The sequence below is a fragment of the Poecile atricapillus genome, chromosome 1 (genome assembly GCF_030490865.1).
Source record: "Poecile atricapillus isolate bPoeAtr1 chromosome 1, bPoeAtr1.hap1, whole genome shotgun sequence".
NCBI lineage: Eukaryota > Metazoa > Chordata > Aves > Passeriformes > Paridae > Poecile > Poecile atricapillus.
The window spans coordinates 64,076,582-64,101,888 of NC_081249.1; the positions used below are offsets into that span (position 1 = coordinate 64,076,582).

Below are 25,307 nucleotides of genomic sequence, written 5' to 3' on the forward strand. Positions count from 1 at the left end.
AGGTGAGGGGTATGTCCAAGTCATCTATACTCAGGAAGATTAGACAAGAACTGACATTATTTTGAGTCAGATAACAACAACTGCAAAAGGTCACAACTGCAGCAGTTTTAAAACCAGTGCTTTGTTGTAGACAAATCACAACCTACTCTTGCATATTACATTAAACCCCACAGGTCAATGTAAATATTTTTAGCACCATTACAGGTCAGGAAAGACATTTATGACATGCAGTGTACCTAGTGCAGAATCTCTAAGAGGGAAATAGTTTTGCTTGTGCAATTCAAGCAACATGTACACACCTCCATAAACTCACCTGATTTTGAAAGATTACAAATCTTAAAGTGGAGTTGAGCTCCTAAAATTAGGTCACTGATTTGGTTCTGCTCAGACCATCATGTGATCTATGTGTTTTTCATCATTTATTTAAAAGATCCTTAAACAATCTCTTGTTCTTGGTCTGCTAGATGGTATCAGTAAGAATCTATTTGTTTCATCATAAGTTTCCGGCTGTACTCGTAGGCAAGGAACAGTGCCCCATTGGCCACAAATGCACGAATCATAGTTGGTGTTAGTCCAGAATACAAGGCAAGCACACCTGGAAATAAAACCAGAGCCAGTTATCAATTTATTAAAGTGACTGTCTGCATCAACTACTGTGCTCTTACCTTTGTAGCATACTAAGCAATGCTTCTGCTTAGAGAAGCATGAACACAGAGAGCTGGACTCACTGGTGTAACTACTGGTTGTAGTGGTACTGGATATTGATATGGGAGTATTTAATGTTGTAATAGGAGTTTAGCCATGTAAGGGCTTATACTAGATGCTTATTTCAGGTATGACTAGGTCTTGGTCAGCTGAGGTAACTTGACAATGGCTGTACCACAGCTGGCAAGGGGGCAGCAGGACTGTATTAGAACTGTATCCCAAGTCAGACTCTTCTTGGGAGTCTTATCTAGCAATGGGGCCAGAATTCATATCTGCTGCCATGTATATTCTCAGACCCTCTTCCAAAGCACCTGACAAAGGCCTTTTCCAGAGAGGAGATGCTGAAGTAGATGCCTCAAGTTGCCAGGCTGGATAGGGCTGTTTGATAAATCAATCCTCAGCCACATATTAACTCTTAGAGGTGAAGAAAATTTCTGCATGGAACTTACCTAGTTCCTTCAGTTTTCATGTATAGGTTTGGTCACAGGTAATAGAGCTCATTTCTTTATCTGCTTTTAATGCATAGTAGTTTTCTGTTAGGTTTAAGTGAATCATCTCCTGAACCAAGAGGCAGGGAAGATGAAGTAGGTCTGTTTCTAGATTCCAAGCTTTCCACACTACATGAAGTAGATATTTGTTTGCTAGAAACAGTTATTGTCTGTCTCTAACACATTATCACTGGACTAGGTTTCTTAAGTGATTTTGGGTATTGGAGGGTATAGATTTCAGTCTGCAGCCTTATAGATTCAGTTGATCTGCTTGCATACTCACCTTCCGTTCTCACAACAGTTAAAAATGTTCCCATAAAGCCTGCCTGTTTTCCAGCCATTGAAAGAACCTGAATTCTAGATTTGACACAGTCCACAGGATACACAGCAATCCACAGACAGCTGCCTCCGAAACCTCCGCTCAGTAACAAAGGAATGGGACCTAAAAGTTAAGAAATATGCTTTTATGCACCACACTTTCCCCAACACAAATATAACATTATTTCATCTACAGGATTCAAAGGGAACAGAGGAACCTGCTTATGACAAAAGAGCAGTTTCTGTTCTCTCAATAACCTTTAAGTTAATTTCAGCCACTGGTAAATTGCAAGGCTTAACTAGAAACTTAAAGATTATAAAGAGCACCTGTTAGATTATTGGCCATGCTAAAAAACTGTAACTCAAAGTTCAACTTTGACTCTATTAACTAAATTCACTTTTTTAACACTTGTTAAAATTAACCTTCCAAGGTTAATTGTGAAATGGCTTAGAGTAACATCATATAGTGCTACTAATCACATATACAGAGATTTATTTGGTACAGTGGAGTTATTTTGTGATCAGTCATTTCTTTCAAGATGTACCCCAATTTTGTGTTTCAGATCAGATGTTTTTAAGTGTTTTGTTACAAGTCCAAAATGCATGCAGCTGAAATCCTGACTCCATGCAAGACAAAGTATTACTGGTTCAGTCTTTTACCAGGAAACAGGCAATCTTTATTCTTGCATCACCGTTTTTTTTAATTTCTAATTTTCAATCTCGGTGTTCTCTTACTATCAGTGTAACTCTATCTAATGGTCAGCATACAGTTCAGCATATACTTGAACAGACTGTTCAAGGGAATGCAGCTAAATACTTCAAAATCACTCTGAACGGCAACTGAAATGTCTTGTGTTACACTGTGGGGTCAGATATTTCCGCAGTTTTGTAGTGTTAGCTCACTGTATTAATTCTCTATTTATGATGCATCCTGATTCATTGGAAAATGGTCACTTCAATACTTTATTACTATGTATACACAAAATACAGCCCTCCATATTTAGTATGCCTCATTTCCTTCATTTTGCATATGTTTTACAACATCATTAGTATATCTTCAGGGAAGATACACTCTCCTTTATGTCCCTCATGACAGCATGCTAAAACCCACCTGTAAAATGGTACCATACCTAATTCATCTTTTGGTCTCCCAGAGGCAAAGAATGTCCGGCTCAGTTCATACCCTCCAAAGAAGAAGAAGTAGCCTGGGACTTCCCGCAGCAAAGTGCTGGACAGGCCACGATAAAATCCAAGGGGACCATCCTTTTGGATAACACCCTTCACTACTGACCAAACTGTACTGAGAGAGGTTGATCCAGTCAGTGATACTTACTAGCCAGATAGTAAGAGGTTATAGAACAATAGGCAACTGCGGCAACAGTTAATGGTGAGACCTATTGGGCAAATAATTGAATTCATGTAAGACTTAGAGCAAAATCCTGCTCTGAGGAGCAAGATCTGAAGGATCCTGAAGGAGCCCTTCACTGGCATCCAGTTTCACTATCACCCAGAAGGTCTGCAGGCTATGACCCTCCCAGCCACAACTCTCCTCTGGTTAGCAGTGCACTACAAATGCGACACTGAGCCAACACAGGATTTGAAGAAATAATACATAAGAAAGGGTTTCAGAGATATTAAGCAGGGTGTATACTTACTTGTGTCCCTGGATTATCTTTCCTGACAACTGCATTTCATGCATAGCCTGCAGCCGGCACTTCACCAGCTCTGTGGGACAGAGAACAAGGGTGGCAAAGGCAGAGGCAAAGGAGCCTGCAGCAGCATTCTGTAGATCACTGCAAGAAAGAAACTGCAGAAGGTATTTGGGCACTGAACTTTAGTGCAGTGGAACCAACACACCAGCAATCAGCTTCCTGGACTTGTACCCTAAATAGCATCAAGAAAAACTGACTTGGTGGAAAGAAAGTCTTGGTGGAAAGATTCTCAAGGGCAAAGGACAGTTACTTGAACCAGAGGCAGGAAAAAACTATTCCCATTTTCTTACACAACTGAAAGATACCCTTTTGACACCAAAGAGATATATTGCAACCTCTACCCTTTTTGCTATACTTCAGTGATTGCAGCAGAATAAAAGCCAGTAAGAGAAGATTTGATAGCATTTATAAAGATTTCCATAGACTTATTTTACTGGGCAACTTTTAGTTACTAATTACTTTCTCAAAAGAGAATAAGAGGAATAATCACTTCATATAGATAGATGTCAAATTCACCTTACCAGTATTAATAAAGGCTTTCAGAGGAAGACGCTAGAAAACTGAAAGCAGGCACAATGGATCACTGTAATCTTTGTATGGGTGTGCTGCTATGAATGCAACCATGTGAATCAGAGACAGCACAAACATAAACCACACCACAAATAAGACAGCACTGTCATCTGTAGGGACTCAGTGTTCCAAAACTGAGGCTTATTTTGTGGTGATTTTACACGTACCACAGATTCTGGGTTGCTAAACAGCCAGGACTCAAAAGGCTGTTACTCCAGGGCAACATTGCTTTATGATACATTTTGAACAAGCTCCCACAGACACTAGTTTTGGACAGGAGCTGCACAATAGCACAGAAGTGGAGCTTCTCTTTCAGAACCTGGGGAGTCATCACAGCTGAGACTGATCTCAATGCAGCACAGAAATTCTTTCCATCCAAGGGAGATGCTTGCCTTGTGCCCAGCAGTTTGATACATCTATATTATCAGAGATTAAAGCTACAGCTTTTCACCTTGAAGCATCACAAAACTCAAGTTGTTGACATGAAGCTCGTGACATTCAGATATGGCAGTAATGACAACTTTCAAAGTGGAAGAAATCAGTAACTGCCTACAGAGCAGTGACTGGAATTTAGCACTTCTCTTCCCATTTTGTCTCACATTAGACTTCAGCATGAAATTAAATCTGTTGGTTGGACTAAGCATATATTAAAAGATAAACAGAATTTAGCATTCCTCTCTTCTTTTCTTTGTGACTTATGCATCAGTGACATGTATTCCTTTAACTGAAAAATGTTTTATAGTTTGTCCTTTTTTGAAAGTTTAACAGTATAATAAAAATGGGTGGGGGTGTCCTGGACAGACCACATGTTCTCATCAGGGCCCTGCTGAAGACCATGTCAATACAATTCTCTCTTATATGTACCTCATAAGATATATGTAAGGTATATATATAAGGTATAAGATATATATAAGTTATATATATATATCATATACACAATGATCTAGATGAAGAGAATAAGGAAACAACACCAAGGGACAATCTTTCAAGTAAACTTAAATTCTTTAATGCTTTGTTGTAGAGCAGCTCTGCAGTCATACTATTTGGCCTTGAATCAACAAGGCATTACAGAGCCATCTTGGATCTGAAAACCACCATTACCTGACCAAGGAAAGAACTGTCAGATACCAAAGGTGCTTGCTGTTGCTGCATACTCACATTCCCATTCTGTATCCAGCTCCAAAGACAGAGTAATGCACCAGTGTACTGTTTCAGTTTCCTATACTACCCTCCCTACATCCAGCATGACCATGGTGCCTCAGTCACGTGAGATGATCCTAGGACCTCTGCACATCTGTGGTCTACCTTCCAGGATGATCACAAAAGACGGTGAAGAAGTGAAACACCGCTAGTAGGCCTACCTCCTACATTTCAATGGGTAGGAAAAGGTAAGGGTTTTGTAGGGTGAGCAAGCTTTTGAACCTTAAATAAAGACATTTTTAAAAGCAAAACAGTATTAGAAAAGTGCCCTTCCCCTTAGTATGCCTCCTTGTAATAAGAGCCACTACCTCCCCTGCAAAATCAGAACAACCTAGATATTAAGGGAATTCTAACTTTCAGGTGTTGAAATGCTCAGTCCTATTGGTAAAAACGTTCCAGGTCTTGAATACTCCAGTTAAGCCGTGATCATCTAAACAAGCCAGCTGCAGTGACTGGTTAATAGATGGCTCTGTTATATTAGACACTATATTGTCACACTAAGGCCTATATTCCAAAATTTACTACACTGTACACCATCAGAAGAGAGCCAGGGACCTCACTTGCACCCTGACAGTACAGTATTGGCAAAGAGCAATTGCATGAAATTTTATATACTTATTTTAAAATACAAACTATATATTTATTACTAACCTGAGCTTTGTTTTCCTGTCCACTCCAACAATTCTTCTCACAATTTGTTGGCAAAATCCATAGCACATGAACAGAACAGAGTTCTCTGCAATGTTGGCTACAAGCGCTGGTGTGGTTCCCTTATAGAAGCCTCGAAATCCCACTTGCTTATAGGTTTTGACAAAACAGTCAACAAGTCCTTTGTACATGCTGGGGAACGTCTGCATCTTCACCTTTGCAGTGTCAAAGGGCTGGCCAGTCGCCACACAGGCAGTTCCACCTAGGCAAGCAATGGAAGTTAACAGAGTGGCTGAAGGTTATCAAACTGCAACACCTATGCTGAAGCGCCAGTATAAGGAAAATCACACAGAAAGCAAAAATTAATTCATTCTCTGTAGGAAAAGACAAGTGCACTGATTTTAGTACAATGGCATCAATTGTCACTGGTGAATTTAGTTACCTTAAGAAAAAAAAATCAGGCAAAGGAGCAGTAACAGCATGATTCTCATTAAACATTTCTTTATCTCATGAAAAGCAAGCTTCTAAATGAATCAGTTCCCTTTTATAAACTTGTACTGAAATAGAGGTATTGTTCTGCAATCAAGTCACTTGTGTCAATGAGTTAAATAACATTTTCCTTTGCCCATTAATGCAGTGGTTCAGAAGACATCTCTGATTTTACATTCCAGTAATAGCAAAAAAATCCCAACCCTGAAAGATTAGTAATCAAGTGATAATCTCCAGGACAAGAGGAAGACTGCTGAGACTCCTAAACTGATCATACATAATAAATTGATAACCAAAGAATCAAAGCCTTTACTTCAAAACTTCAGATAGCTCTTAAGCCTGTTTCTTTCCAGACTGGAAGGAAGTGTCAAGTATAAGCTGAAAAAGGGCAAAAGGGCAAAGTTTCTCAATGTGCTATCTTCTCCAAACTGAACTGCAAGGTCAATACCCTGAAAACTTGTGCGGTATTTCCATCAATGTCATCAATAACCGTTTTGCTCACAGTGCAGTGTTTTTCTGCAAGATCTAACTCAGTTCTGTAGTCTGCAGGAAGAGCTGATGTTACACTTTTTCAGTAAGAAACAGCAATAGCAATCTATCAGCAAATACCTGACAGGAAGCACATGATAGGTGTACCTTATATAGGGTTCATGGTTTTGTTACATACCTTAATTTATCTGTAAATGCAGATAGCAGAGTAACTGAAATGGAAACAAATTTGTGCGTCCAATTAAGATTAGTTATTTTTCTTTTAAGTGGGGAGAAGAGTAAGCATTGGTTTAGCTAGTGTTATTTGCAATCCATTTTACTCTTTGCAAACACATTTGTATAACATTATTCTTGCTTCTCTGCAAAGAGGTACTTGAGAGAAACTCGGGATCTAGCTGCCATAAAACCTCATTCTCAACCAGATGGATCATTAAAAACTTCAGAGCAAATCATGCAAGGAAGCACAAATGGTTTCCTGCTCTGGAAGGATAACCAAGGAGAAAAGTAGCTGGCTCAGACCAGTAACACCCATGTGAGCTTCAAATGAAAAGCAGAGCTGGAAAGGATCAGACTTTTTTGCAGGGAAGTCAGGTAGATATTAATCTACAGGACAAATGCTAGGTTCCTGTAATAAAATAATGGCTGTTGGAAGATATCCAGAGAAACCAGCAATGGTCTTTGAAATGTAAAGCTGAAAAACTGGAAGTTGACAGAATGGCTGTTCCAAAAAGCCTGTTATTGAAGTTGATGCAAAAAACCTAGTAAACTGCAACTGGAACTTTGTAAGCCTCAAGATAAAGACCAAGAGTCCTAGTTATTATCTGAAATATATTAAAAAGAAATAGAAATTCTTCCAGCCAGCAGTAAAGAGTCATAAAAAACCCAACCCAACTACAAAATTAAACCAGAAACCCAAAAAGTCAAATCTGTTATAACATTCAGACAAGTGTGGTCCTAATAATAACATGGCAGTGGTGGGGAAAAGAGTCGTACTGAATCAAAGAAGGGATTAGAGGTTGCTTAGATCCTAGGTAAAGGACTGTGACCACAGCTAAATGACTTATTCTTGTCCAGAATTTGCTTGCCTCAATATGTCATTACTTATGAGGTAGTCAAGACTGTATCTGGAGAGGAAGGTAAAACCAGGTTGTACATTTGCTGGAGAAATGAGCTGTTTGCTTACTTAATTACTTTTTCTAAAGAGTGCAGAGATTGCCACACCAGACTTGTGGTGTTACCCCTTGCTTTCTCACTGCACTGTTAACCTCCACTCTGACAAATGACTTCAAATAACTACCACTGAATGCATTTAGCACCATTAATACTGTCATATTCACAGCATTAACATTGTAATAAAAGGACTGACTGTAATTTATTGTGTGGGGGAAAAAAAAAAAATCACTAAAATTGTCTAAACTAGTTACAAAAGTAAATTAGACAAATCTTCCACCTTTTCCATATAACCACTGTTAGCTTATAAGTCAAAAAGACCCCTTTTCCCTGGCAGTGTTCAAAATTGCATCCCTGAGCCACAGACATTACCAACATGGCAATATCAGTGAGACAGTGCAACCATTCCCACACAACTGGTCCAGCAAAATTTTACAGCACAGACTTGACTGAAGTGGAAGTCAGTTACACAAATTTATCATCAGTTCTACTGAGCTTCGGAGGCTTTAGAGATTCACACCAGGATGTTGTCTGAGCCAGAAACCCTTCAGATAGCCTCCTGTCCCTTTCAGTTAGGGATGGTTCCTGTGACAAAAACAGCACCTCAATCGCTCACACATCGACTTCCTTGCAAAACTCTGCTGATACTCTGACTGATTCTTAAACTCATGTAAGCAGAACTTAAGCCTCCTTATAGAAAATGACTAGTCTGAGTAAGGTGTTACATCCTCACTGTGTGGCAGGGGTTTTGGGAGGGAGGAGCAATAGGGATATAGTTACAACACTGGCTGAGGTCACTGCTTCTCCTCATACCCTTAAAACACAGAAGGTGAGGCTTTTTATAGCAACTGGAAACTGCTTTTATATTTGTCAAAGGCATTAAAACTGTATCTCAGAAGTTTAGTGCAATAAAGCATTACCTGCAGCACCTGCTGTGAGGTCAATAGCAGCCTGAACAGCAGAGTTGATCCTCATGCTTCACACTTGTTTATCAGTTATTTCAGAGCAAAGTCTCCTGTTTCCTGCTAGGTATGGAGATACTTGTCTCCTGAGGGAAGAGAAAGATGAAACATACACAGTTTACAATAACTTGACAGGTGAAAGTATTACAGGAGTGCTTTCAGATCCACTCTTCCATTTAGAGACAGAAAATGGTTGTGGTCAGGAATGAGACTTAGCATATATGTATTTTGACTGATTTTGTTGCATTGGGCAGGTCTCCTGGAATATCACTACCTAGCTTCAGCTTACTTGGGCTTTCCAGCTTCTTATCTCCCTGGATCTCTCAAATGAAAGCAAAAGAGTGTGTCCAGGGAACAGTGCTGAAGGTTACTTTTATATTGATTATAGAGGCATAGTCTTCCCTCAGGTGTCTAAGGCAGGAATATTTCATGCTGGAATATTTAATTTCCTCAGCTATAAAGCAAAACAGAATCTGCTCATGGGGAAGAGCAACTAAGAAAACTCTACCCATGATGATACAGGCACACTGTGTGGCTTTCAGAAGAGGAGTAGAAAGGGAATGAACATGAACATCTTGAATTGTGTCTGGCTGTCATGTTCCTAGTGCAAGTCCCCCCCCCCACACCAGAATATTATAAATAAGAATTACACCTCCTCTCTCAGGAAGGCAGCTGGAAAGCAGAAATACAAATGTAACACTTTGAAATAAAACATTCAAATGAATTCAGTTCTCAAGTTTGCAGCAAGATACTTTCACTGGGCAAGCAGTTAAAACAAGCTTATTTATCTGGAGTAAAATAACTCAGCCAAAGAGCTCCCACTGTTTCAGAACCGGGCTGCTGAGCGAGACACTTCTTTGGCAGTGCTGTCAAAAAGCTGCATGAGTCTTAAAACCCACACAAATACACAGAATTAGTGCCTCACTGGCTTTTAAGCCTGTCTTCAAGCACAGTACATCAGTAAACAGAACAATTTTCACTCCTCTACCTACTGTAATGCTTCTTTTGAAGCCTGTTGCCTCCCAAAATATATTTTGGCATAATATTAATGGGAAACATAATTCCCAGTAGGCTACCTTGAAAATCATAAAAACACACATTGTATAAACCACATCCTTTGTACAAGAAACATAAGATGCTTGAATACAACCAAGGCTTTAAGACAGCCTGTCTCTAAATAGATTTATTGTTCTTAACATTAAAAAAATACACCAGTAGGCCAAATACTGTCACTCAGTGACTTCACCCATCCAATCTGTTACATAAATCTAAATGAGTTTAAAACAAAATAAAACATTGCTTTTGCAATAAATGACACTAAAACATGTAATTTCATAATTGTGCTTTCAGATTTGAACTGTTTTGTCACTGGCAGCACAGCACACTAGGTATTACTTCAAAACGGAGGCTCCAAGGCCAAATTATGCTTTGTTATCCTATATATCTCATTAGTGTTCACACTGCACTCTGAGTTTTGCTTCTCATTTAGGAGAGAAGAAAACAAATCATTGAGACAGACTTTGAATGAAAGGAATTACTAGAGAGCAACAACTGCCTGTGTTCAGTAAAATGTACACTGCTTTCATCAGGCTGAGTGCCTATCGACTTGTGCCAGTCCCCAAACGGAGCACATGCCAGATCACCCACAGAAAACTTGGCAGCAGAAGAAAGTAAATGCCTATAAAAATATGGACCTTTTAAGAGAGAAGGAAGTTTAGCTGTCTGATCCATATTAGCACAGTCCCACTTTCAATTTATGTCTTAGTCAAAACGAAATTAGTATTGTATCAGTACGTACCTTTTTTTCCCTATTTGTAATAATACTACTATATTAAAAGTTGCATGTAGGTAGAACGAGGCAGCAACTGCTCTGTGACTTCCAAAGCAAATCCAAACCTCAAACCTGGAAATACAGAAGCTTAAGTGTAACAGGTCCTGCAGAGTCCTCTGCAAGCAGATGTTATTTCAGCCCCAGATGTTTCTCCTTGCCGATGCACTCTCCAAAGACTGAGATGCATGCAGAAGGAAGCGCTGCTCCTTGCAATGGCCCGCGTGGGCAGGCCGTAGCTCGGCTCCCCAAGGTCACAGCGGGCCGGCACCCCGGCGGCAGGGCAGCAGCGGGGCTCACCGCGGGCTCTCACACGTGGGAGCGCACACACCGCTCCCGGGCCACACCGCCGGCTCCAGCCCTCCTTAGGGAGGAAGGCTCAGGACACGCGTTCCGCCAACACCCGCCCGTTTGGAGCAGGAAGCCCCGGCCTGCGTTCGGCGGGGGCCCGCGGTGGCAGAGCCCGCCCGACCCCGGCCCGGCGCCTCTCCCGGGAGGCCGCAGCCGCCGCTTCCCGAGGGGCCGCGCATCGCCGACCCGCGCCCGCCGCGCATCCCGGGCCTGTGCCGCTCCCGAGCCGCGGGAACCCTCCGGGCCCGCCGGCGGAGCGGGAGAGCCCGCTGCCCCCGCCCGAAGCCCCCACTCACCGGAGCCGCCGCCCGCCGAGCGGCCCCGCCGCCTCTGCCCGAAATAGGCGGCGATGGAGGCGGCGCGGCACCGCCGCGGCCCCGGGGAAGGCGCGGGCTGGGCAGGCGGCGGGGGGGCGGCGGGGCTGGGCTCTGTTCGAGCTGGGGCTGAGCTGTGTTTCAGCTTACTGAGCAGGATGCGACCGAATATATTAATTATAACCACTTAAAAAAAAAAAAATCTTGGGTTTTTTTTAGATGAGTGGTATTTTTTTATTTTTCTTGTTAGGTGATTTGTTGTTGGGGTATTTTTTTTGTTTTAAAGGATTCGTTTAGGAATTGTGTACCCTGAAATAGCAACAGTTTGTGTACATGGAGGAGCCGCCGTAAGTCCCGAGACACTCTCCTAAGTGATCCTGGTTTTCCGGGACATTGAGGTGGCATACAGTGACCTAAGCCACTATGGAGAGGGCTAATACTGCTTTTCTCAGCTGAAACTACAGAAGGCTTTTTTGTCTTTTTTCTTTTTTTTTTTTTTTTTTTTTGATTTGCAGTTATGTGAAGTGCTTACAGTAAGGTTCATCAGGAGCAATGTCTGGTTGAAAGCAGTAGGAGGAGACAGTACAGTCTGTGGCAGGGTAAATGAACAGCAGCCATAATGTGTATCAGTGATCAGTCATATTTGAGATACTCTGCCAGACCAGGCAGTGCTTCTGGGAAGCACTGTATGCCCTGTAATCCCTGTTGAGCTGCATATGTGTTTACATTAGTTGAGACATGCAGACCTACATATTTCATCTTGGACCCGTGGTGTTTTCCACCAAATAAAGCTCCTACTTTCACAGATCAAACCGAAGAAAAAACAGCATAAACAAAATTATAAACTTAAATGTATCTTTTTTCCCCCTATCACTTTTAATTATTTGCAGAGTTCCGATTTTATTTTCTTATATATTTATGTAACATATTGGTTGGAAGGGAGCTTAAAGACCATCTAGTTCCAAGTCCCCTTCCATGGGCAAGCACACCTTTCACTAGACTGAGTTGCTCAGTTTCATCCAAACCACCCATGAGCACTTCCAGGGATGGGGCATCCACAGCTTCTCTGGGCAACCTGTTTCAGTGCCTCACCACCCTCACAGTGACAAATTTCTTTCTAACTAATCTAAACCTATTCTCACTTTGAAGCCACTCTCCAGCTCTTTTGTTGGCTCCCTTCAGATACTGGAAGGCTACATTTTTGTCACCCTGAAGTCTCCTCTTTTCCAGGCTGAACAATCCCCAATTCCAATTCTCTCAGCCTTTCCTTGTAGGGGAGATGCTTCAGCCCCTTAATCAACTTGGTGTTCCTCTGGACTTGCTCCAAGAGGTCAATGTCCTTCCTGTGTTTGTGACCCCAGAGCAGGATGCAGTACTCCAGGTGTGGCAGTTGTTAAGGAAGAACAGTCTAGATTATAAATGGTTTTAGAAAATGAATGGTAATTTCTTTAATGTAGAAAAAATTGCTGAGTCTGTTGTAATTAGTGATTTTGACTTAATTGTGCATCCCAAATAACCCATAATACTTAGAGATTACAGTTTCATTGCAAATAATTTTGGCCTGTGTGCTGACTTGTTTAGCAGGACTGCAGCACTGTTGGAAGATCCAGTTGGTGAAAGCCACTTAAACTCCTAATGCAGTGAAGCTTGCAATTAAGATGCCATTAAACCACACTCTGCCTGCCATAACCTGCATAACCTGCATAACTACCATTTTGCCAGCTGAAACATCAGGCCTTGAGCATTTCGGGGTGCTCCTTCATAACCACGCTCCTCGGGCAGAATACCAGGCCCGATCCGCACTTACCTGGCCCCTGTAGAAAAGATGGAGACGGCGACAGCGCTTGAAATGTTGCCTGGGAGCTTTTAGAGCTCTGGAATGCAGCACTTCCACGAGCATATCGCCACCAGGTGGCTTTTTCTGCTGCCTGCACCCGTGGCTGCTCAGACAAACCGTGCTTTTTGTCCACCGTGCTGTTGTGGAGCCCTTTTTTTGGTTTTAAAGAAGAATTTATGTAGGAATTGCATACCCTGAAGTAACAACATTTCATGTGTGTAGGGAGGCAATGGAAGAACTGCCATAACTCCCGAGAGACTCTCCTAAGATGAGGTATCAATTTGTTGGGTGTTTAACCTCAAGCTTCCCCTCACAGGATTTAGGCATGACAGAAATGGGGCATGTGTGCAGAGACCTTATCTCATAAGAGCTTTGCAGGAATGTGGAAATGCTTTCTGACACTCAAGGGGTCTGGCTGGGGTGTGTGTGATTGGCTTTGGGATGTGATGGTCCACTGTGTGATAGAGTGGCACAACTCTTCTCCAACTGAGTATTTTGGTAGTGGAGGGATGGGTAACCTCTGGGAGACAGAAAGCTGACAGGGGAATGCCATGGAAACTTGTCTGATGTGGGAAAGAGTTCCCTTGCAGGGTGTGTTTCTGTCCATTCTGCAGAGTACCGGCAGTCCAAGGCTGTCCATTGGGCTCTACACCATCCCCAGGCAAACCATTTGCTTCCTGTTAGGCAGTTTGCGTTTCCTAATTCATATGGAAATCCTCATTGTCCGGGAGGATGAATGGCAGTTCTTGGCAAGTATTGTTCCAGAAGGAGCAACTGGAGCTGCAGAAATATCAAAAGTCCCCCAGCACCTTGCAGTGGATGTTGTTCAGACTATTTGGAAAGGTGGGTCAGTACCACATGGAGAAGTGAGATGGCTTCTGCAGGTAAGGCAGAAGTGACAGTGGTTTGTGTACCGGTGTACTACAGTCACCTGCAAGAGATGGGACAGTACCGGCCGTTCCAGTGTAGACTGCACTAATGAAGAGAAGGCTTGGGGACATCTTTGAAGCATGTTTCATCATTAACATAAGTAATGTTGCACAGAGGAGCCCAGAGCTGGACACAGCACTCCAGAAGTGGCCTCAGCAGGGCTGAGCAGAGCAGGATCACTTTCCCTGGCCCTGCTGGCAGTGCCCTCTGACACCTGAACCCCCGGCGCCGAGCGCCGAAGCTGTGGGGGAGTGCCCTGGGTGGCGCGGCTTTGCCGGCGGCTGCGGGGCGGGGCCGGGCGGAACGCTGCTGCGCGGAACTCCCGCGCGCGGCTCGTGTTGCCGGCCGGCGGCGGCGCCGGGGAGCGCGGGCCGCGGGTGGCGGCGGCGATGTGGGGCCTCGCGGCGAGGCTGCTCCGGGCGGCACGGCCGCATTGCCGGGCCCACGGCAGGGCCCGCAGGTACCGGCCTCCCCTGCACCCTCACCTGCCGGCCGGGCATTGCCGTGAGGCCGGGCCGTGCCCCAGGGCGCGGCCTTCAGAGGGACAGGGCTGACCTGGCCTACCGGGGCTGGGTGGCGGTGACACCGGTGGGCAGAAGGCAGCGGGGAATGCAGTCGGGTAGAGCGGAGTGGCGTGGGCCGTGTTTTTCGTATCGCTTTCCTTGCCGTTCTTCCCTTCCTGGAGCGGGGTGAATGATCCGCGTGTGTGACCTGACCGTAATTTTGCACCGTGTATCAGCAGAGCGGCGCTCCCTGTTAGGCATTGTTGCAGCTGCCCAAAGTACGGGCTGGAAGCAGTATTTGGGAATTCTTTTGAGTTTTTACGAAAAGATTTTAAACGGCTTTTAATGACAGCTCAGTTGTTCGTTCATTTATTTGTTTTAGTTCAAAACTCCTCGATAGTTTTGAAGAAGCATCGATGCTGTGATGGCCTCGTGTAGAAAGCGGCTCGGGTTCTTTGGCAGCTGTGTTTGCTTTCCGAGGCCAAGCTCCCCAGCAGAAGGCAAACTGGATGTAGGTGAAATACGGGGATGCAAACCGCAACGCGCTGCTGGCTTTAAGTGCCTGAGGCTTTCACAGCCTTGCTGCGCTTTTCTGATGCTGTAGCCAAAGATCAGGTTGAGAAGGTTGGAGCTGTTCAGCCTGGAGAAGAGAAGGCTGCACGGAGACCTCATAGCAACCTTCCCGTGTCTGAAGGGAGCCTACAGGGAAGCTGGGGAGAGACTCTTTGTCAGGAATATGGCTACAAATTACATCAGGAGTAATGAGTACGGACGGAAAGAGAGGAAATTTGGGTTCCCTATTGTGAAGAAGTGCTTTTGCTTGAGGGTTGTGAGATGCTGGAACCGGTTGCCCAGGGAGGTTGTGGATACCCCAGCCCTGGCGGTGTTCAGGGCCTTGTGTGACCAATCTAGAGGGAGGCGTCCTTGCCTATGGCAGGAAATGTTCAGGCTGGGTGATCTCTAAGGTCCCTTCCAGCCCTTTAACATTCTATGAATCCATGATTTCTGAATGGTTACATAGTTTTAAGGGGCATGCAGCCTGAATTAATGAAAAAGGAGTTTGTTAAGGACTTGTGGAGAACAGTGCAGTGTAAAATAGCAGAGCTCCTACTATCTTCCCAGTAACGAGGTTCTGAAGCTTTCCTTAAATTTTCCTGCTGCTTCTCAGCATTGAAATTCAGGGTTTAATGCTGATAATATATCAAGTGCATAGTGACCAAAGTGTGATGCAGTGCCTGCTGAAACTGGCAGTTTTTCCTTTAGCCAAAGAGAGATGTGTGTGAGGAGGAGAGGTATTCCACAAGTCCTTCAGATTTATGGAAGTGTTTTAAGATCTATTGAAATTTTTTATTTTGAATCATAAGAAATATTTTTTTACTTCTGTAACTTGTGGGTGATTTTTAAACAAAGTAAGTAGATGTGAATGTAAAGGTTTAAACACTGCATTTTAGAATGTTGTAGAGAACAGCTCCTTGAATTTTATGGTAGTTTTTCTAGAGAATGCAGCTGTGTCTGTGCTGCAGAATCTCCTGAGCAGGTCCTTGCTGTCTCTGGCTTCACATCCTCAGCTGCACTGTGTCAATTTCAGCTTCCTTGCAGTGATGTGCTAAACTAAGCGGAGGATCTATAACCCAAATGACTTTCCTGTTTGTTACTGGATTAACTTGCAGCAGAATCCATGTTGCAGAGTAGGGGAATGTGATCTGTAGTAGTGCCACAAGTGTGAAGACATGTGAAGTGTATGTGTACAGTTTTTCTTCAGATGGATGGGAGTGATCTCTTTATTGACTCATATTAAGAGCTTCAGTGAGTTTCTGTAGTACCAATGAATTGAAGTATCAGATAACAGTAAATTCAAACTATCTCTGCTACCTAATGCAGAAATACTTTAAAAGTTCTAACTTCTTGCATTATTTCCTCCACAAATAAATGGTGTGTAAAGTTGTTAAAATACTTTGTATTTGTGATGAGGAAACCAAAAGTAATCAAGAGTTTGAAATGGTGTTCCAGCCCTTTTCAAATGTCAAAAGGTGCATGTTTGACATGTACTTAACATATTCAGGTTGTACTTAGTTGGGCTTATACAGTTGTAACTGTTGTTCTGGGGTTTTTGGTAGGTGTACAAAATTCAGCCTTGGATCCTATTTTTAACTTCTGTTTCCTAACTTTGTATATCATCTAGCAAACAGGAACTCTTTAGCACAAGCAGCGTGCTTTCTAAAGACAAAGATACATCTGCTGCTTCCAAAGAGAGCACACCTGAAGGGGCAGCAAAGAGGCAGGAGGAGGGAGCAGGAACACCAAAGCAGCACCTGTTAGACATTATTGGTAATATGAAAGTGGAAGTGAGCTACAGGAAGAAACTCCAACAATTAAAAGCCAGTGAGAGCAAGAAGCAAGCCATGAACAAGCTGGAAGGCCTGGACAGTGAAGGTTCTGTGCCTCAGGGAATTACAGAAGACACCCAACGGTAAAGTATAACAGACTTTTCTTAGCCTGTTTTATCCTTACTTCAACCTTCTTTTTCATTGTTTAGGACAAAATAAACCATTTCCAGCAGTGTAAAAGAATCTTGTAAGGGAGTGGGGTGCACAGTTGTACACTGGAGTAAATCACAGGGGAGAATCTGGGCAAAAGGTGCTGTATGTTAACCATATGCTGCCTTTTTCTACAGTGAGGTTGTGGAAAGGTAGTGTTAGGCCTTGCCTGTGGAAATGCATTTTAATGTGAGATAGGAAATACTATTCAGATAAAATACAGTGAAACTGAGGAAAAAGGAAAAAAAAAAATAAATTAAGAATGGCATCATGATTGTCAAGTCTTTTGAGCTGCACCTGTCCACAATGTGTTACATCACGCTTGTCACCCCACAGGTCTGTGCTGCCATTGGTCTCCAAGCTGTGTGTCCAAGGGGCTGTGCAGTGGCACAGAGCTGCCATTTCCCCAGGCTGGGGAACAAGAGCTTGTCAGAGTCCTTCAGCATTTGATAATTATGGCAATATAGTGCAAACCTGCCTGTCTCATTAGCCACCCCATTTGGGAAAATATCTGACTAGCTTATGAGTTATTAAGATGTAAAATGGCAGTACAAAAATGACAATTTAAATATATTAAAGGTTTTTTTTTTCTTTTTTACTGTTTCTGTATCTGTTGTGTCTCTGTTTACAGAGGCAAGCCTTTAAATCCGGAACTGGTGAAGGCTGCTTCTGCAGTTGCATCTTCCCTTCCACACAACAAGAAGCAGACAGTATCAGACCTCCTTGCACAGCTAAGAAGGCATGAAGAAACCACAGATAAACAGAAGAAGGGGGGAACTGTTAACATACGGTCTGTGTATTGATTGTTTTTCTCAATTATGTTAGAGATTTGGATTTTGCCATGTCATCCTGAAGGTGACAGCCTTCTGTGTTGGAAAAGTGACCCTGAAAGATACCTTTGAATGGCTTATCCTTAGGATTAATGAATATTAATAACATTATTGATCTGGTTATACCAAACTCTCTAAATTTTGCCATCATCTTTCTAAAGTGGTTTTGCAGAAACAGAATTGCTTTCATGCCCAGGATCATCGCTTTCTTGGACAGGCCCGCTAAATAACAGCTCTTCTTTTGAGTTTGTTTTTTTTTTTTTTCCACAAGTTTCCAAAATTCTCACACAATGGAGGGATTTGTAGACATTTCAGACGTTCTGTCTGGACTGGTGAATTTTCATGACAGCTCTGCAGAACTGAACTAGAGCAGCTCTGTTTATAGCCCCACCCTTCCTTTCAAAACTTTCCAGTCAACCCATGAAACTCATCTCTTGGCTTAGCTCTGTTTCCAGTGTGGCTTTCAAACAGATGAGAAACATTTGTTTGGAAACTCAAACAGTTGTGCATAGGACTCTTGGATGATGGTTAAAGAGAAATTTTTTTTCTACTTTTTTTTTTTCCAGCTAGTATTCAAATAACTACTGAGAAAAAAAGACATTAAATCCAGGTGAAATGCTGAACCAAACAGAAAATTTGATCTTTACCAAAATACAAGTGTGAAACCTTTCTTTATGTCTGTTTGCAGTGCGAACTGCAAGCTGCTTACCTTAGTTTTATTCTGTGAAAATGAATTTACCCCAACCGAGGATCTAAGCTTGACCCATCTATTATCATTTGTATCATGTATTTCTACTTGTAGGTATTAGTAAAAGGATCTGTTGGAATGATTATCAGTGTTCTGCAAACAGAACTGATGGTGTCTGTGGCTGATGTCTGCCTGAGTGGAAATTAAGGAAGAAAGAGACAGATGCTTGCAAACAGGTTGAGTTAGATGGTTGCACAGACTGGGGTGTAACAATGCCCAGTGAGTAACTTTGTTAAGCAAAATATCTGTTCTTCAGATATGAGGACTGTTTATATAGAGCATCATGAAACTGTTAATTACCATTGAGCTCACTCCCTCTTTATAACTGGGTTCCTTAGAAGGTACACTAATGTCTTAATAGTGCATAGGCTGTCGGTGACCAGCTTAAACGCAGTTCAAACCTACTGGACTACCTGAGATGTTGGAGGACCACAGAGATACTGAGTGAGCTAACACGCGCGGTGTCCAACCTGGAACGTGCCAGTCTCCCTTCCTAGGGTGGACATGATCTTGTCTAGGTGTGATTTCTCTGCCTGTTGGCATCACAGGCTTTCTCTCTCGTCACCTATGGCACTTTCCCTGAAGCACTGACCCAGCTCTGGCTGCAGTGGAAGAAAGACGGTGACTAAGGAAGTCGTAGTCAAAGCAAAAATGTTTTTTTATTCTCTTGAAAGAGAGATGAAATTCTTCAGAAATTTAAAAGCTGCAGCTATATAGTGTCTCTGTATTTTTGATTGATGGGTTAAGATATGATGTTACAATATTTTACCACATGCTTGTCGATGAAGTACTACTGTTAGAAAAACGTGTTTTCCTCAACCAGAACCAGCCTTTTTGGAATGTCATGGCTGGCTTGCTGTGCTCTGAGTTGGCAAGTTCTATTCCCTGAGGCAGCTTTGTGACCTAGCTTGTTTCTCCTAGCAAATACCCTCCTCCTCCTGCCGCCATTTGCTGAAAATTTTTAGTTTTCTTCCTTAAGAGTTAGTTAACAGAAACTCTTTATCAGTGGGTGAGTTTTTCCAGAAAGACCAGCAATTTGTGCTGATTTTCATGACAAAAAACTTGGTTATAGTAACCTTTTAGAGTTAGTACTGACCTCTTAGATCTTTGAGATAAGTACAGTGCTTGCAGGTTTCTGACTAATGTTAAAAATGTTGATTTTTGCATGATTAATGCTCCATGATACCTCAATCCACACAATGCACAAAGATATTTTTAATATATTAGAAAGCATTCACTTCTGTTCTTGCATGATTATTTTGTGTTGAGTTTTATTTGACAGTAAGAGAATGCATGCAATTTAACTTCCCCTTTTTTTCTGTAAAGGTTTTGCATTCAATATACAGACACATTTTAAAGGCCAATATATATTCCTCAGTTATTTACAGTATTTGAAAGCAAAATACTTTCACAAGCAATAGGGCCACATAGTTCTGAAATGCAAAAAACTGAATACTGCTGCTGTGATTTATAATACATAGCAAGTTGTACGTTGTCCTGATCTTTTGTACAAAATCTTTTTTTACCAGGATTGTGGCAAGACCTCCAGAGGTCACTGTTGTATGCAGTCATCTCATCGCCTTGTAGAAAGCACAGGGACAGGGCATTCACTAGGAGGGGAAAATATTAACGATACAGGAATTTATTTTTCTCAGTGTGGGCTGAATTTTCTCTCAGTGGAAATCACAACAGCACTTCACCAAAATAAAATCTGCAGCCCTACAATTTCAGCTCCTATTTTGGGTGAACAAAAAAAGTAATTCAGAGCTTTGGCTAGAATATATCCAAAGCTCCTTGGGTCTCTGTTTTAAGTATTATAATTGTTGTCTGATAATCAGGAAAGAGAGAGAGATTCTGTGGTTGTTACGGAAGTTCTACCACTTCCCATCTCTGGAAGGCAGGTGTGTGTAGTAACTTCAGTGTTTAATGTTGTGTTGGAACATGAGGTAATATATAAGGGCTAACCACTATGGGTACAGTGTGGTTGGAGTGTGACTTTTTAAACCAATTTTTTTTGTTTTAAAAGGCATTAAAAAAAGCTTTGTAGTTCTGCTTTTGTTAGTATAGGTGCACTTTTCATAATGGAGTGATGAATGTTGCTGCCAGAAGGCTTCATATACGAATGGTGAGGTGACATTAGGATTTCCTAGCGAGGAGCTTATACTGTTGACTGTGTGTTCCAATAGCTTGGTGTAGTGTAGTCTTTCCACATCTACAGGGCAAAACTGCAAGTAAATCAGGGAAGAGAGCTGCTCTGAGCCATCCTGACTCCCCTGAAGCACGGGAACACTCCAGCCTTTTAGGTCACAGCTGAGTCAAGCTGTTGGGCTGGGCTGTGTGTGGCTGACCTTAGGAATTATGTCCCTTTGACCCTCATAAGTGTGTCAAGCCTCTGGCCCAACACAGCTCACTAATGCCAGTAGCCACTTCACAGAGTAATTTCTAATGTGAGATATGCAACTAATCTGAGATTGAAATAATTTAATTTTAATTTTAAATAAAAAGCAAACGTGTTTTCAGATGCATTTATTTCAAAGTAGGTACTGGAAGAGCTATGCTATTCTTGTTCTGCCATTTGAAACCACATCTAAGACTGAAGAGAAATCATGCTGTGTTTCTGTAGCAATTAGCTTTTACAATTTTCCAGAAGTATTTCTTTCTTGTCAGTAAAATCTCTTTTGAATTAAGCTGCCAAAAGCATAGTTTGAATTTCATTCAGATTTTCATAAAACGGATAGCACAGTATTTTTGACTTGGCCTATTTTTATTTTTTGAGACCATATTTATGTCTTAAAACTTGAGCGCTGCGATTTGGGATGACTGTGTGTGACTGGAAGTAGTTGTGTGGAGAGGAGGCTGTGAGGAAGAATTTCTGGCTTGGCCTTTCCCAGCCAGTGGAGTTGCCAGTGAGGGGAGCTCATGGGCAGGGGCAGAAAGGGGCTGTGATTTGCCCTTCGTGATCAGAACGAGCTGCGTACAGTGCTGGAGGAGATCAGAGCATTTCACGTACGATTTTCACTCCAGAATTATGAAGGAAGATGTGGTTTGTTAATGCTGTAATATGATTATGCAATGCAACAGATTGCAGTGGATCAGGAAAGGTGACCTACTTATTAGGGTGGCATGATTGGCCCATGTCAGCTGATGTGTGAAGGCAAGCTTCCTTTTGGTCTGCAGCAGGACAGCTCTGTCCCTGGGCAGTGTCGGTTCCTGTCCAAGGAAAATGGTGATTTTTACCTCCCTATTTCTTGTATCCAGAGAAATTCCTCGTTTGCTTAAGCAAAACATGCCTAGTACGATATGAATATTGGTATACAGATATATGATTTTTTTTTAGTTGAAAACTAAGTAATTTAAAAGAAAGCATTCATTGTAGATTTAATAGACTAAAGTAGCACTTTTCATAGGTAGAATGTAGCAAATGGTTTAAAATAACAGCCTTGAATGTTTGATTGATGAAAGATGGGTGTATTTTGTGAGGAATGTATAATTCTGTCTCATAGAAGCTTATGAAACCAAGTGAGAATAGAGTTTCTAGTTAATATATATGACAACCTTCCTTGCTTTGTCAATCTGTTGAGTTCTTACATTTCATGTTTTTCATTTCAGCAACGTTATTTCAGAAATGACAGTTAAAAGGCAGTCCCCAGCCCAGAGGGGTGCGAGGATATCCGGACGCATTTCCTTGCAGTTAGATGAGGATGGTCGAAGAACAAGGCCTGCAAGATCATCAGCTCAGTCTGTGGACTCCAGAAGGTATTTTTACTGTGTTCACTTCCAATAGAAGGAGCATGCAGTTATTAGTGGATAATATTTTAAATTTGCTTGTACATGTTAATGTTGCAGTACTTCAGAGCTTAAAGAAATTACTTAAATGTTTTTCAAGAAAAGTACTATTAGCATTGAAATAAATTGTGAGAACAAGGTAGTGGCAACCAGCTAATCAAATAACGTACATTTTTTTTAATATTACATTTTAGATAATTAAACATACTTCATGCTGAAATGTAATTGTGCTTGTTTTAAGTAGTTTAAATTATTTTCACCTATGTATGATACAGTTTTATGTTACTTTCTTAACTTCTTGGGAAATAGAGATTTTGAGAGCTTGCTTTCCTCCTCTACAAAACTTGATAATATTCTATGTTTAGAAAAATTTTGTCCATTCTGTTGGGATTTTAAAGCGATATTAGAGTTTGTCTATCTATCTGTCTATCTATCTATCTATTTATCTATCTATCTATTTCCTCATTCTGTAATTGATTTCTTTATTATCTGTGGTGTTATAATTGTCTGTGAAATTAACTTTATAATTTACATGTGATTTCGGGGTATTCCTTAACTTTATTTTGCTGCTGTATTATTTGGCTGCTCTATTTTTAGTGAATTAAGGAGCGCTCTTACAATTTTGATTTACTACTGTAAGCCATGCTGTTCTTATCTTTAGTCTTTGGATTTTCCCATGGTAGCTCATCATTGCATTCCTTGTCACTGAATTCTTTCCCTAGCAGTTTTTAATAAGATTAACTTCTCTTGTAATTAATTTACTTTGCAAATTAATCCCCATTTCTGAGGGTTAGGGCCTAAAAATTGAGGGAATCGTTTATCTTTAGGTAGATTGTGGTGAATTTGGGTAACAGAGGAAAAGAAAAGCATGAGTACAGTATTTGTGTGTGGTGAAACTGTGCTTATATAACTTCAGAAACAGTACCTTAAAATAGTTTTTAAAGTCCCTGTAGTGAGTAAGCTCTGTCCAGTTTCAGGCCTAAGTTCCCTCCTGCATACCTGAAAATCTTATGGATTTGCTTATCAACTGATAGTAGGAAAAGAATGGGTTAGGAAGAATACCTAAATTTAAGTCAAGTTAGTACATTGCAATGAAATGAGTGATGTTGCTTTATAGTAATTTAAGCTTGTAGTTCTAAAATAAATGTTCTTCCAAGACATGCATGTATCTTTGGCCAATGTCGTTGGGAGTTACACACAGATAGGAAAATATAATCCTGAATCAACATTCTTTTAAGACTCTGTAACTAGATTGTTCTGTGCTGAAATAGATCCACCGTAGTTTCATCACTAAAAAGTAATATGACAAGAGCAGGTTTGCAGAAGTAGTTGAAGCCATTAGAAATCTCCAGTAAATCCAGAAGGGTAGAATTTTAAGGTCAGAAAGGGTAAATCTTGCCTAGGGTAACAGTGGATATGTAATAACAAAAATGAAGGAAGTGTTAGAGTTTCAGTGGAAACCTGGAATATAATACAATTAAAACCAGAATTGATTCTAAAGACATTGGGATTTTTTTGTTTTCATTTATAAGAATTAGATTACTTGTTGAACTCTTGTATTTTTAATTTTTTTTTATTTTTTTCTTTTTAGTATAAGCTCATGGCAATGATAAATGAAATTATTATTTGTGAATATTTTTATATTGAGAAGAGCAAGCATCAGGGTGATGCTATTGAAAATATATCATATGGATATACTCTGTTTGCTGTATGGCAGAGAAGACGGCTCTGTAATCTTCCAAAAGGGCTATTTATGTCATAAAGCAGGAATTATTTGATTTAGCTGTTGCCTTTTCTGTCCCTGAGTTGTGCAATATTTTTTTTTGGACAGGGAAAAAACCCGTCTTCAGATAGTCGCAACTTTGTAAAATCACTTAAGTACTGTGGTTAGATACTGTTTACCTTTGTTCAGATTCCTAAATATTCCAGTTAAAATTGACTGTAAATATAGTGCTTGATTTATTCTCGTTCTTTCACATTGAAATGTTTTGAGAAGCTCTGTTACAAGTAGTAAAGCCATAAACATTCTCTAATTAAAAGCCTGAAGATTTAGTGAGAGTCACTATCTTTTTATTTTTTTTTTTTTTTGTCTCCAGAGATCTGTTAGCTCATGAAAATATTTTGTGCTTTTTAATTTGTTATCTGGCAATGTTCTAAGGTGTTGCGAAATACTAAATATCGGTTTTCTTTTCTTGTTTATAGAAGTCTCAAAGTAGGAAAGAGGCTTAATATATTCACTAAAGCTTCTACAGAACCAGAGCACGCACTGAAAACAGGTTAGTGGAAATTCAGTAATGAAAAATGCAGTGAGGCTAAGTTCTGCATTTTTAGAATATCAAGAGATTTGTTTTTGTGAGGAGACATGACCTGCTCACTTTCTGCTTTCGGCCTGATAAAAGAAATGACTACTTTGATGTAACTCTGATTTTTACCAAGTGAAAATTCCATGCAGTATAATGAAATGTTTTCTGTGCTGATCAGGGCACTCTGTTAGTGAGCTTGAAGACTTGAAGGGTATAACTGGCTTTTTGTCACAAAGGTCAGTCTTATTTCTGTGAGTCTAAAGCCAGCCTGGAGGATGGGTGTGTTGGCTCCAGCTTATTTGGTCGAGTTGCAAGGAAATGTGAGGCTGTGATCCCAAGGAAACAAGCATGCTCTGCAGGTGGCTAAGCAGAAGCATGGTAGTAGGAACCCAAGACTACACACTGGATTGCTGTGGGGCCTTCTTTTGTTTAGTGTTCCAGATGGAGCTGGAAATATCCCATCGGCAGCTGACAAATGACACCTTGCTTCACCTATTGTGAAGTTCTTAATACATGTTTGGAATCATGAAAAGTTTGGGTTGGAAGGGATCTTTAGAGGTTATCTGGTTCCAAACCCCCTGCAATGAAC

At 41.3% G+C, this 25,307-nt stretch overlaps 2 protein-coding genes across 4 annotated transcripts in view; one reads left to right on the top strand and one right to left on the bottom strand.

Annotated features, from left to right (window-relative positions):
• Window positions 1–25,307, top strand: part of MRPS31 (mitochondrial ribosomal protein S31) — a 56,060-nt gene that overhangs the window by 21,757 nt on the left and 8,996 nt on the right. For all 3 annotated transcript variants that reach the window (XM_058831542.1, XM_058831532.1, XM_058831549.1), the window contains 4 exons: window positions 16,697–16,984; window positions 17,683–17,841; window positions 22,239–22,385; window positions 24,618–24,691. In XM_058831542.1, the coding sequence (XP_058687525.1) occupies window positions 16,697–16,984; window positions 17,683–17,841; window positions 22,239–22,385; window positions 24,618–24,691 (668 nt within the window). The remainder of the gene's footprint in view (window positions 1–16,696; window positions 16,985–17,682; window positions 17,842–22,238; window positions 22,386–24,617; window positions 24,692–25,307) is intronic.
• Window positions 398–11,347, bottom strand: SLC25A15 (solute carrier family 25 member 15). The gene is made up of 8 exons (XM_058831562.1): window positions 11,227–11,347; window positions 10,550–10,654; window positions 8,710–8,837; window positions 5,645–5,903; window positions 3,167–3,304; window positions 2,642–2,811; window positions 1,477–1,635; window positions 398–595 (listed from the first exon to the last, which is right to left on the bottom strand). The coding sequence occupies exons 3-8, from the start codon at window positions 8,762–8,764 to the stop codon at window positions 471–473; spliced, it is 906 nt and encodes a 301-aa protein (XP_058687545.1). The 5' UTR covers window positions 8,765–8,837; window positions 10,550–10,654; window positions 11,227–11,347; the 3' UTR covers window positions 398–470.

Bases quoted from the DNA above. Each gene is read 5' to 3' on its own strand.
- SLC25A15 (XM_058831562.1), bottom strand. From the start codon at position 8,764: ATGAGGATCAACTCTGCTGTTCAGGCTGCTATTGACCTCACAGCAGGT. The intron at 1,636-2,641 runs GTATGGTACCAT...CTTAACTTTTAG, and splicing joins GAGACCAAAAGATGAATTAG to GTCCCATTCCTTTGTTACTG. The intron at 596-1,476 runs GTGAGTATGCAA...TTTTATTTCCAG, and splicing joins AACTGTTGTGAGAACGGAAG to GTGTGCTTGCCTTGTATTCT.